Source organism: Onychomys torridus, chromosome 6 (genome assembly GCF_903995425.1).
Source record: "Onychomys torridus chromosome 6, mOncTor1.1, whole genome shotgun sequence".
Lineage (NCBI taxonomy): Eukaryota > Metazoa > Chordata > Mammalia > Rodentia > Cricetidae > Onychomys > Onychomys torridus.
In genome coordinates, this window is record NC_050448.1 from 120,558,862 (window position 1) to 120,571,343 (window position 12,482).

The following is a 12,482-nucleotide window of genomic DNA, read 5'->3' on the forward strand; positions in this document are numbered from 1 at the left end:
AAGTACTGACTACCGTGATGTGTCTGTAAATATGAGCCTGGAGAACAGTTTGCTGGTCATACTTTTTGTTGCCATGACACACACCGGAGAGAAGCAGTTTAAAAGGAGGGAGGAGTTAATTTGGCTCACAGTTCACAGATTTCAGTCCTTGGGCAGCTGGCTCTGCTCTTTCTCATTTCTCAGAGCATCGTGTGGAAGGGGAAAGGTTACTCAGCTAATGGTAGCCAGAGGCAGAGAGGGGCAATGGACAAGACTGGTCCAGCAACCCATCCCAAGGGCCTATTTCTTCCAGTTAGGTCCTCCATCCTAAAAGTCCTAGTACCTACCTCCCTAGATACCTTCACTGGCTGGGACCACACCTTCAGTACACAAGGGTCATGTGGGGAAGGCACGCCATTTCCACACTGGAACAGGTTGCACAGGTGTGAGTATTGGTGGTAAAGAGCAAGGCACTTGACAGCTTCTTTTCCACCCACCCCACTACTGTAAATAGTCCTTGGATAAATGAATTGCCCATGGTTAATGAGATTTGATAATAGCTCAGAAAGACGTTGAAAATTCAAGATGATTTTCTTCCTGTTCTAATTGCACCTATTAATGGAAACTCAGTACAGATTTTTGAAAACTAGGTGATGTTAAGAATACAAAAGACATAAGTATACAACCTAACTAGTTCTTTACTTAGCTGGACTGAGACAAGTTCCCATCTGACTGTCTATGTATATGCATTTTATGTGAATGTATAATCTACATTCAAAAGGAGTTTGGTGTACTTTACCGCTACTCCTGTATGGAAGGGTAAAGGCAGACACTATTTGGTAGAAGGTTCAGGTAAATAATGACCTTTGGAAAAGTTGAACTCCTTAGTTCAGTTTAATTTTTTTCTTTTTTTTGGTAACATTTAATTCACAGAGTTGGTTCCTACAAACAGGACCTGTGCTAGAAGAATCTAGAGTGGAGCTTGTACTAGCAGTGTCTTGCACACCCTGCTCCTGCATTCTTACAGTCTGCCCCCAGAGTGGCAGATGAAACCTAAGCGCAAGTCAATGCTAAGCTTCTCTAAGTGAGGAAGCTAAGATTGGCCCAGAGAGGTTAAGAAAATTGTCGGCATTACCAAGAGTTACAGCAGGGTCAAGATAGAAAGCCCATGGAGACTGAACCTATGGGCTTTTAACTACACCCATGGTCATGATGAGATGGAAATAAAGTGCTTAGGTTTGGAGTGATAGGAACTAATTACATCTTTTTATCAGTTGAACCATTTCATGGATTACTTTGGTAACACTGCTAATATCAAAAATAACTATCTTATTATGCGTAATGTTCTAGTCTGCTGAGCACTGTTTAAAACAACCCTGGGGTGTATATAATACTGAATATACCATACAGAAATTAACTGAAGTGTCCAGGAGCTAAATAATTGACCCAAAGCCACACAACTGTTCACTGGTGACCTTGGATTCAGTCCTGGCCTGTTTGACACAAATGACTATATTCTTGATAATTTTTCACAGTATTTTCTATGCACTAATTTATTATTTAAGTCAATATTTATTAGAGTTTCAGTTTGTCATATTTCTAACTGTCTCTAATCTGTATGAAAAGGAAGCACAATGTTGATTTTCATGGGAGTTTTGGGAAACAGATGACATTACTTCACCATTCTCTTTCTCTGAAAAGCGTATGAAAATTTAAAATTCTCTTAATATAAACCAAACTCAAACTCAAGTGATATTAAAAACTAGAATGGCTGCAAGGGAACTCACAAAAATGGTTGGGATATATAAAGATGAATGTGGAAAGTTTGACAACTCTAAGTACTACTGAGATAGAAATAGCAATGTGAGGCAGCTGAAATATTTTTTTTTACTCTCCAACAGAATTATGTTAATTCACTCTTTCTCCCTTCAGCCTTTCTTACCTCTATTTTAAAAACAATACCAACATCTCTGTCCAACAATGTTTGTCCCTCTATTGGCCCCTCTGTTACATTGCTTCTACTTAACCATCTTCTTGTAACTCTTACTTTCCTAGGAGCTAAAGTATATTTTCAATTCCCACTTAATAGTTTTTTTTTTTTTTTTTTTTTGCCAAAACAGCAGAAAAATTGAATCCAGAATGCATGCTGAGTTGGATAGAAGACAAAGGTTGGGAGTCCAAGCTTGGATTCAAGATAGCTTTTTAAATTGCTTTATAAATAGCCCATCAGCTGCTATATTAAAATTGGAAGCTTGCTATTTTGTCTTGTAAGAACATCAGCAGTGTGATCAAATGAAAATTTTTTTCCTAGGTTCAAGAGGATGAGGGATGCAAGCAGTTAATTGTGAAATATATGACATTTAAAACACTCTTTTATGATGTACGGCATTTTTGACTATCAGAAAGCATTACTGTGTTTTAAATAATAGTTATAAGCCAACATGAACTCCTGTTTTATTTGACTAGAATTGCTTTAGTTATTTGAAAAAGTCCATAGAAAAAGAGACACAACACAGTAAAAGCCTGTGTGAAGTAGGACAGGAAGAAACTGCTTTCATAGAGCCCACTGTGATTTCCCAGTCCCTCAAAAGCTGTATAAAGCAAGGGCAGACTGAGGAGCTGTAGACACCCAATTTCAGTGGGAAAACTAATAAAAGAGTCTAGCTTGGAAAAAAGTCAGTGTCTGACGAGACAATGTGAAGATTTCCGCCACTCCATTGCCAACTCTATACATCATTTCTCACTGGCCCATCCTTCCTATAAAAGTCTGCAGAGCTATTTCATCTTGGCTTGATTCCCAGCCCATTGTGGTACTAACATCTAAATCCAAAGCTACTACTTACAAGCTGTGTCGCCACCCGTCTCCATGTCTGTTCTCTGCTCTTCCTGCACACAGGGAATTGGAGAGCACGGCCACACAGTTCCGAACTTCCTAGAATGGTAGCTAGGGGTTGTAGTTAAGAGTTTTCCTGCCTGGCCCAGTCAGGACAAATCTCTCTTACCCGCCAGTCCCACAATCGCTCAGACCCAACCAAGAAAGCACACCAAAACTTATTTTGCTTACAAACTGTATGGCCGAGGCAGGCTTCTTGTTATCTACTTCTTCTATCTTAAATTAACCCATTTCTGTTAGTCTATACTTTGCCACATGGCTTGTGGCTTACCAGTGTCTTTACATGTTGCTTCTCATGGCGGTGGCTGGCGGTGTCTCTCTCCAGCCTTCTACTTCCCAGAATTCTCTTCTCTCTTGTACCGCCTATACTTCCTGCCTGGCCACTGGCCAATCAGAACTTTATTTACACAGAGCGATATCCACAGCAAGGGGTGGCCAAAACCTTGTCACCTGGGGGGCTTTGAAAATTATATTTCCTTCAGACTGACTTAGGTTGTTGACATTTCAACATTGGCAATAAATTCATTTGGCTTAAGGTATTTCAGCTTCAACAATTATATCTATATCCTCAGAGTTCACTGCATCTGTCATTGGGCATTGCTGTGGTTAGTTCAGTACAGTTTTTCCATTCAAAAGCCTGTTATATGGTCAAGTTATTGTTCAAAGAAGTATTAAAATTAAAGCCTTAGACTGGCCAGGTGACTCAGTGGGTAGAGGCACTACTCACCAAGCCTAACAGCCTGAGTTCTATCCCCAGGACTCATGTCCCAGGAGAAAACTGACTCCTGCAACTTGTCCTCCAATCTCCATACACGTGCCATGGCACATGGGTGCATGTACATGTACACACACAAATAGATAAATTTAATGCAAATAAATAAATTTATAATTAAAGTCTATGTAAAACATAAATCCTAAGCCATATTTATGATTGGAATTTCTGCTGTGAAAATATGGTATCATAACAAATTTAAGATAATTCTTTAATTTATTATAATACGTTTTAATCTGTTTTCAAATAGAGATATTAAATTTTCTCATTTACCAAATTCCTTAAGAAATGCTTTTACTCAATTCTTATCTGTGTATACATTTAAAAGATCATATGTTGTTAGTTTTGACATAGTGGTTTTCAATCCATCTTTACATCACTTCACTCCATCATTTAAGGAACACCTACAGAGGCATTGAGACAGAATATATGGAAAAGGAGCCTAATGAAGTTTAAGCTCCTTAAGAGGCCCATGCATCACCTCTAATATCTGTAACTCCAGTCTGGCCTGATTTACAGAAGTCTTTCATCTGGATTATAATAGCCTTTCTCCAAGCCACCCTCTTCCATCTGCTTACCCCAGTGTCCTCACTCCAACATCTGGATGAGCAACATAAAGAAAAGAACGATTTATTTCTGTTCACAGCTTCAGGCTCTTCTGTCTATGGTCCTTGGTCCCACTGACAGTGAGCCCATGATGAGGTGGACACTGGCATAGAATATGTGGAAGGGGAGTTCCTTACTTCATGTGGTCAGGAGGCCGAGACTGGAAGAGACTATATAATCTTAAAGGCTCGCCTGCTTCCTCCAGTAGGCCCCCATGTCCTACTCCAGAGTGCCCCAAAATAGTACCACCAGCTGAGGATTAAGCATCCAACTTGGAGATCTTTCATCTTCAGACTGTCTTTGCTATTGATCGAGTTAGGAACCAACCTTGGGAACCTGAGGTTGGGTTTCCTTTTAGGTACATTGGTCTTGAATTCATCCTCTGTCTTCAAGCCTACAGTGAGTCTCAGATCTGCTTTTCATCTGTATATCAGCTAAGTTTTTATGAAAGTAACAGTCATTTCTGATGGATTCTTGTGCTCATGGAATTCTAGCAACTGCAATTTAGCAATTACCCAATTCAATGCTATCATTTTACATAGGATGACGCTGGTGCTCGTGATATGACTAGTCACTGCCAGAACCACTGTGCTTACTCTGTTCATGTCAGTAACACTGGAAACAGACACAGAAAACATCTTGTTTCACTTAGATGCTTTTGATTGTGAAGGGCAGTGCCATAGGCCTTCACAAGGAGGCCAAAGTCTCAATCCCTCTGCAGCATTAGGGACTAGGGGCCACACAGAGTCTAAAAATAGGTCCTTAATATGATGACCTTGTAGAGACTGTCTGATGGCAAGCAGCTCTGCATAGCTTAGAGGCACATTTGTGGGTGTTTAATGTACATTCCTGCTCTCTCTCTCTCTCTCTCTCTCTCTCTCTCTCTCTCTCTCTCTTCTCCTCTCCTCTCTCTCCCTCTTCCCTTTTCTCCCCCTTTCTTCTCCTCTGAAAACTTCCTTTCTCAACATCATATCCATTCACTTTTAATTTTTCCTGTGTTTTCATGTTCGTGTGGCATCTCACAGTCCATACTAGTGAGTACCTGAATAGTTCAGTATTCTTGTTTTATATTAATAGAAAAGAGAATATAATTGAAGCAGCTAATCTTTATTTAGACAAAATTCCTCATTCTAAGTCATCTATCTCATGGGCTAATGGCCAGGCTTGGTATTGTCTACACTTGGGACAAATGCCAACTCCAATGGCTGAGGCCGGATGGGAATGAATTCATGAAGAACAAGCCATGCTGGGTGGCACTGCTGTTTTCTCAGGCTCTCTGACTGAAGAGTCCCTGAAAGTGGGGTGAGCCGGCATACATGCAGAAGCTACCATCATTATCATACCTTTCACTGTTAGAAAATGCTTCTGGGGAAGTAGTCCAGAGAAGTTAGACCAGTGCTTTGTGCTGTTCACTGTGGGTGAGGGAGGAAGGAAATGCCAAAGAAAAGAAGGAAGCATGGAGCTACAGACTCAAGCTCACAGGAGTGAGAATAAGTGAATGAGCATACACTTACTTGGAAAGATGGTGACAGGACAGCCCTTCTGGCTTCTGTGCCTCCTGTCCTGGCTCCTTGTTTTTCAATTCCTGTCTCCCAGGCTCTCCCTGGGAGTTCTGCCTCATCTCACAGAACAATCACCATGTCTGAGTTCTTACCTCCTCCACTATAGGAAGGATCAACTTGACCTTGTGGAATCCTGATAAACATTTGGACAACTGAGCACAATGCCTCATATTTTGTAATTAGATTGATCTTCAGCTAAAATGTAAAATCTTAAAATAAAACCAAGTGAAAACACAGCACATAGTAGATGTCAGGTGTAATAAGCATGTTACTGGGAACATCAGGACTTGGAAGGTTTTGTTCTTTTTGTTTATCAGGTGGACACTGTGACATAAGAATGCATCTGAGTATGAGACAGAGACAAATTAAGGAACTAGAGAGAACAGTTCTTGATCTGTCTATACAACCTATGTGATTGGCCATGCTGTTGATTATGTTGTTTAACTTGGTTCTGTTTCCCTGCCTAAAAAGGGTGGAGGTAATACTTCCATTATAAGATGGAGTAACTGCTGACTGAGATTTGGGAAGTGGTGAGTTTAGTGTATAAATGGCTCAAGGAAGTTCTTTCATTTCCTTTCTGCTCTTCTTCTGTCTCCTGCCTTCTTCCCCAACCTCTTTCTTATAGTCCAATCACAAAAGAAGTTGCTCTTAGAGGGCAAATCTTTGCCTCTTCCCGCTACCTTTCTATTCAGTTATCACAAAGAGAAATCTCTAGACTCTTGTTGTTTCTCAGTCTGCTCTTGGGTTCCTGCTGGCCTGTGCTTACATTGCTGTGACAGTATGTGATACTGGACAACTTATAGAGAAAAGAGATTTATCTTGGCTTTCATGTTTCTGGAGACCAGAGTGCAAGAGCATGATGCAGGTATCTGCTTGGCCTCTGATGGAGGCCACATGGCTGCCACTCATGATGGAAAACAGGACAAAGAACACTTATGGGACAAGTAAAACAGAAGGTGTAGCACAGCCCTCAGGAAGGCCACTGCTGGGACAACTGATCTAGTCCCATGGGAGAGACGATTCCCTCCCAAATGAAAGGCATCTTCTTATGGACTTGGTCACTTCCAAAGGCACCACCATCAGCACTGTTACGCTGGGAACCCAACCTCACATGATTTATGGCAGGGCCATCCTGTATCCAAACCATAGCTGTTTACAAATCTATGGCCGGTTCATTCTGTATCCAAACCATAGTCATTTCCCAGACATGTCTGCACTTTAGTGTTTCTGTTATGCTTTTAAGTTTAACATTCCTGAAGCTTCCTAAATAATTTCCTTTTCAAGTAGGGTCATTTTGGAACCAAATCCCTATTCCAGTCTCTAATACACTGATCTAAATTTGCATTCTCTTATTAACCTACAGTGATCCATCCTGATGCATTCATTAGGTTACTGTGAGCCACTTTAAAAAAAAAATCTGCCTTGCTTGCAATGTATAGATGGGACATGTTGATGTTTATCAGCTATTTGTTTCACAATGGAGTTATATTTTGCTTAAATTTCTATGAGGTTCCTTTGGTTGTGAACCTGGCCTTGAACTCCTAAGCCTATTTTTTCAGCCCATTTCTTTAAGTACTTAAGAAAAGGAAACTGAAGTGGGGTATGTGACTTGGTCAATAACATACTTGCTGCTCAAGTATGAGGACCTAAGTTTAGATCCCAGAACCATGTATGAAAGCTGGGTGTGAGGCTGCACTTCTGGACCTCCAGCCCTGCTGAAGCAAACACAGGAAGGTTCCTAGAACTCACCAGCCATAAGCCTGGCCAAATCAGTAAACTCCTGGTTCAGAGAAAGACCCTGTCTCCAAAAGCAAGATGGAGAGAGCTTGAGAAAGATCCAGACATCAACCTATGGTCTCCTCACACACATACACATATACACACAAGCAAGCATGCGTATGCATGAACAGGTACACACACATGTATGCCCCCACCAAAAAGAAAGACAAAAAAAGGGAAATTTTCTTGTTCCTGTATGTGAACCAAAGTCTCTGGAAATGAGATACTGATTCACTGATATTTGATTCTAACTTTATTAATAAGCGCCAGTATCTCTTTCTTCCTATTGCTTCTTGGAACTTCGTTAATTCTGTTGCAGATTTTTCTAGTGGGAAAATTATACTATCTGTTTTCTAAGGCAGGGTGCTAATGAGAGAGGTTAATTTTTGTTCATTGGTTCCCTTACCTGGAACAGACTTTGATGGCTGGTTTCCCAGGTGGCTCTATGGGGCCATTTGGATGAATCCATGAACAGCCTCTTCCCTTAGTCAGTTCACTCACTCATTCATGAATTGCAGTGGTGACTGGATTAGAGACAGGACTGGATGTGGTCCAACTCTTCAGTAATTATAAACAGACTATGTCTGAAGGCATGTTGTCTCAGGATGACTGAGCTAAACACGGCTTTGTAAACGCCTCAGTAAGTTTAGCAGATTCTTTGCTAGATTGGAGCCTTTTATAAGTTATTTTAAAAATTAGATTTTTTGATAGAAATTAAATTCTTATTCAAATTTAGTGAGACACTGAGAGAATATTGAATTGCTTAGGAACTAAAAGTAGTTATTAAAAAGCTAACCAGGGGCTGGGCATATGGTTCAGTGGTAGAGAGCTGTTTGCCTGGCTTGTATGAGGCTCTGGGTTCAATGTCCAGTGTTAAAAACAGAGCAAGGAAACAAAGAGACAAAAATGCCCTGTGTTTTAGAACCTGTGTTTACTTAGTTGCTCACCTTGTGTACGCTGACTTTCCATGTCATACCTTCGCTTATTTCCTATAGGGTCTCAAAGGACATCCAGGGCTCCCCGGACTCCGTGGGGAACAAGTAAGTGCTTTCCTGGCTTCCTGGGGGAGGTGGGCAAAGACAGACATAAGGGGGGCCTCTGGAGGGATCATTTCTCTCCTGCCTTTTCAATTTTTCCTCACAGTTATTTTCATTCTATTGAGAGCCAAGTTAAAACATTTTAGTTGACTATCTGTGGGTTACTAGCAAAACTGTGAACTAACGATGTTTCACTGTTATTCAGTTTCTTTTTTCCTGTTGTGTTCAGAATAGTGATTCTTAAATCTCTGATTCAAAAGTCTGTTTGAGAATTTTGTGACTGCTTCAGACCCTTTCCAAGAAAATATACATGTTTGTAAACACCTGACCTTTCATTCAGCTTTAGGGTCTAATCTGTTCACTAGGTCCTAATCAGCAATTCAAACTGGAATGGACCATACATTGTTATCCATATGTATTGTTTAAAAGTCAAAATACTTTTGTAACTGTTAGGGTTTTGATAATGTTACTGCTTTTCTCTCTCACAAGACAATGATGACATTGTATCACAGATAAAATATAATCACAGATAGTGAGGATCAGGGATTAGAACCTGACTAAGGTAATGGGTGCCATATCAGTGATTCAGCAAAGCCTCAGGAAGCCCTGACAGGACTCCAGGAAGACAAGTGATGATTAGTCTCTGAGGGAAATACATAAATGAAGAAACAAAGCCAGATTTCTCTTTGATTCATATTAAGAAGGACAGCATGCCATTTCCAGTCCCTGAGGCACAATTTTTCAAGATTACTAATTACCACCCATGGCCAGGAAAGTGATGTGCATGTCAGCAGCAGGTGCAGGCATGGCTTTCTGAAGTGAAGACAAGTGGAGAAAGGCGTGTGAGCACTTACAGGGGGTATGAGAAGGGCGGTAGGAACAGGCCCCTTGGGAGAAAACTCCCTGACTACTGCTTTGGCAGAAATACGTAGGTTCCAATGAAGGACCCAGTACATCACAAGTCAGTGACAACTTGGCACGGATGGAACTGACTAGTCCTCTTAACTCTTCAGTTATCTAGCTCTGTTCACCTACATGCTACTGCTGTGAGGGGTCACAGTATTACTAACTAGGGAATCTGAATTCAGTTTTAAAGACTGGAAAATATGGTCCAAAAAGATCGAATTGTAAAGTACTTGCCATGCAAGCATGAAAACATGAGTTTGATTTCCAACACGCACATTAAAGGAACAGAAGGCTCCTTGGCTATCACTGACTAGGGAGAATAGCCCACTTGGCAAACCTTGGCTCTGAATGAAAGATCCTGTAACAGAAAATAAGGTAGGATGGCTCTTGAGGAATGGCACCCAGGGTTGTCTCTGTGTGTACACATTCACACACACACACACACACACACACACACACACACACACACACACACAGAGAGAGAGAGAGAGAGAGAGAGAGAGAGAGAGAGAGAGAGAGAGAGAGACATATGTACATACACATACCCTTCATAAAGACTAGAAAAAGAAGAGTCAAAATTGGTAATGACCTGAAGAACAACTGAAAATACTCAACTGTGGGAACACTGGATGTGCAAAGAACAAAAATTGATTCATTTCATTTAGAATGTGGCTATGATTCTAAGATTCATTTCTGGGGAATTTGTCAGCAAATTGGCCAGCAAACATTTGAAAACACAATTATCTCATTTGCATGCATTCTAGTCGTAAGAGCTGGCTGAGCCTGTGCTTTTTGCCAAACTGTACTATGACAGACTACAACCAACTGTAGAATTACTTAATATTTTACATGTGCTAATTATTGGAGTGTTCAGTAGCATTGGGTTATTGCTGTTGCCTCCACTTTAAAAGATATTCCTATATACTGTTTATTTTCTCCACACAATAATCACATGACCCAGGTATTATTCCGTTTGCTAGTGAGAAAACCAAGAGTAAGTAGAAAAGACCTGTAGTGACATCGCTGGAATTGTGAATGAAGTTGCCCAACTAGACACAGATACTTTGATGCTCTTTGAATGAGAAGTGAGACTGGGGCAGGCTTCCCTATTTCCTGATGCTAATTGCTCAATTAGAAGACTCTTTTGAAAACCCATTTTTAAATACAGAGTGAACTCAGCCATGGCGCCTTGTGTTTCTGTGCTTGTTGTGTGACTTTTAGAGTGTGGCTGGCCCATGGTAGGCTAGAGCTTTATAAAGACTGTGAGGGATACTCACTTGCTGGCTTTGTTGATGTTAGTCTGTTATAGCAGGATGGAGACATGAATGGAATTCTCCTGTTTCCTCTGTGCAGCTGGGATGTGTTAGAAACCCATCCAGAATCAGATTGCCATCATGTCCCATTGCAGATTTTCTTTAAAAACAACTGAGTTCAGTTAGCCTAATCTAGCTAGGAATGGAATGAGAAAGGGATGGTGGTTGGCATTAGTCAGAGAGACAATGAACTATAATAAAAACTGCCTTTTAAATGTGCCCCACTCTTTCCCATCCTCATATCCAAACACATACTCTCTCGACTTGGGTCTGTGCGTTTTGGAATCAGATGAGACATTAAGGAAGACAGTTGTAAATACACTGAAGCAAAGCTCACAATTAGGAGGCTTTTCCTAGAGTGTTACCTGCAAATCATACTCACACTAGAGAAACCACCTTGAATGACAGTTTCTAGAATTAGACTCATTTAAATCCTGCTGTCCCATGTACTAGCCATGTGACATGCCAAAGGTAGCTTGAGCATTTCATCTCCTTTTCTCACATCTATAATCCAGGAACAATAATATCTATTTTATAGGATATTTGAACAGGTTGAACAAGATGATATATATCAGCACTTAGTGCCTGGAGCATGCTCAGTAAGCATGATGGGGATAAAATATCCTATGTAGTACATATTAGTAGGTTAATATTTTATATATACAGTTTTAGACATTACTGTCATGTAGATAAGAGTCTTCTATTGTGTAAGCCCCAGAAGGCTAGTGTTTATTCATAATTCATTAATGTATTTACTGCCATTACTTCTACATAACTTCATTTCTTCAGATATAAAATGGGAAAAAGGTACTATCAATGTAAGAGTTGTAAATCATGTGTAAAATACTTGCTACACAGAACAGTCTTAGCAAGGAATCACTGTTGGTCAAAGGAGCCATGAAGAGAAACAAGAGAACAAAACTGAGAGGAACGTTCTCAAAACACCGAGAGAAAACCTTTAAATTGTATCCTCAGTTCACTTTTTGCTGGGTCCATTCTTTCCCTTGATTCTCAAAACTTGGAGGAATTCTAGGATTCCAGTGTTTACACTGGAATTGATGCTTCTGTGTGCAACAGAAGGTGGGGGGCAAAGGTGCAGCCTGTTACCTCTTTATGGTCAGTAAGATGGAAATGATTTCTATGTCACTAAGAATCTAGAAAGCCTACCACTATTCTATTGTTATCCTGTGATGTTAAATAAAGTCAGTACAGCACACATTCCTTTGGCATTTCCTTCATTTAAGAGCTGTTTAAGATGCATAAACTCTGAATAAACCTAAGAATTAATGAATAAAATATCAATGAGTGTCTAGAGAGGTGGCTCAGCCATTAAGAGAAATGGATGCTTTTCCAGAGGACCAGGCTTTAGTTCTAGCACCCACATGGTGTCTGACAACCAACTGTGACTCCAGTTCCAGGATATCAGTTGCCCTCTTCCCACCTCCATGAGCATTGCATGCATGTGGTGCTAGACATACATTCAGGCAAAACACACATACACATAAACAAACTAAATAAATAAATAAATAAAATCTTCAAGACATCAGTGAAAGATAATGCAAAAAAATAAGCTTTTACTAATTTTTCAGTTTGTCTACAACAGATTTCCTTCCTGATGACTTTTGAATCTCTATC

General features: G+C 40.3%; 1 protein-coding gene across 4 annotated transcripts in view; it reads left to right on the forward strand.

The window, feature by feature from the left end:
- The window catches only part of Col24a1 (collagen type XXIV alpha 1 chain), a 259,667-nt gene that overhangs the window by 38,717 nt on the left and 208,468 nt on the right, over positions 1 to 12,482 (forward strand). For all 4 annotated transcript variants that reach the window (XM_036190194.1, XM_036190198.1, XM_036190196.1 and 1 more), the window contains one exon: positions 8,587 to 8,631. In XM_036190194.1, the coding sequence (XP_036046087.1) occupies positions 8,587 to 8,631 (45 nt within the window). The remainder of the gene's footprint in view (positions 1 to 8,586; positions 8,632 to 12,482) is intronic.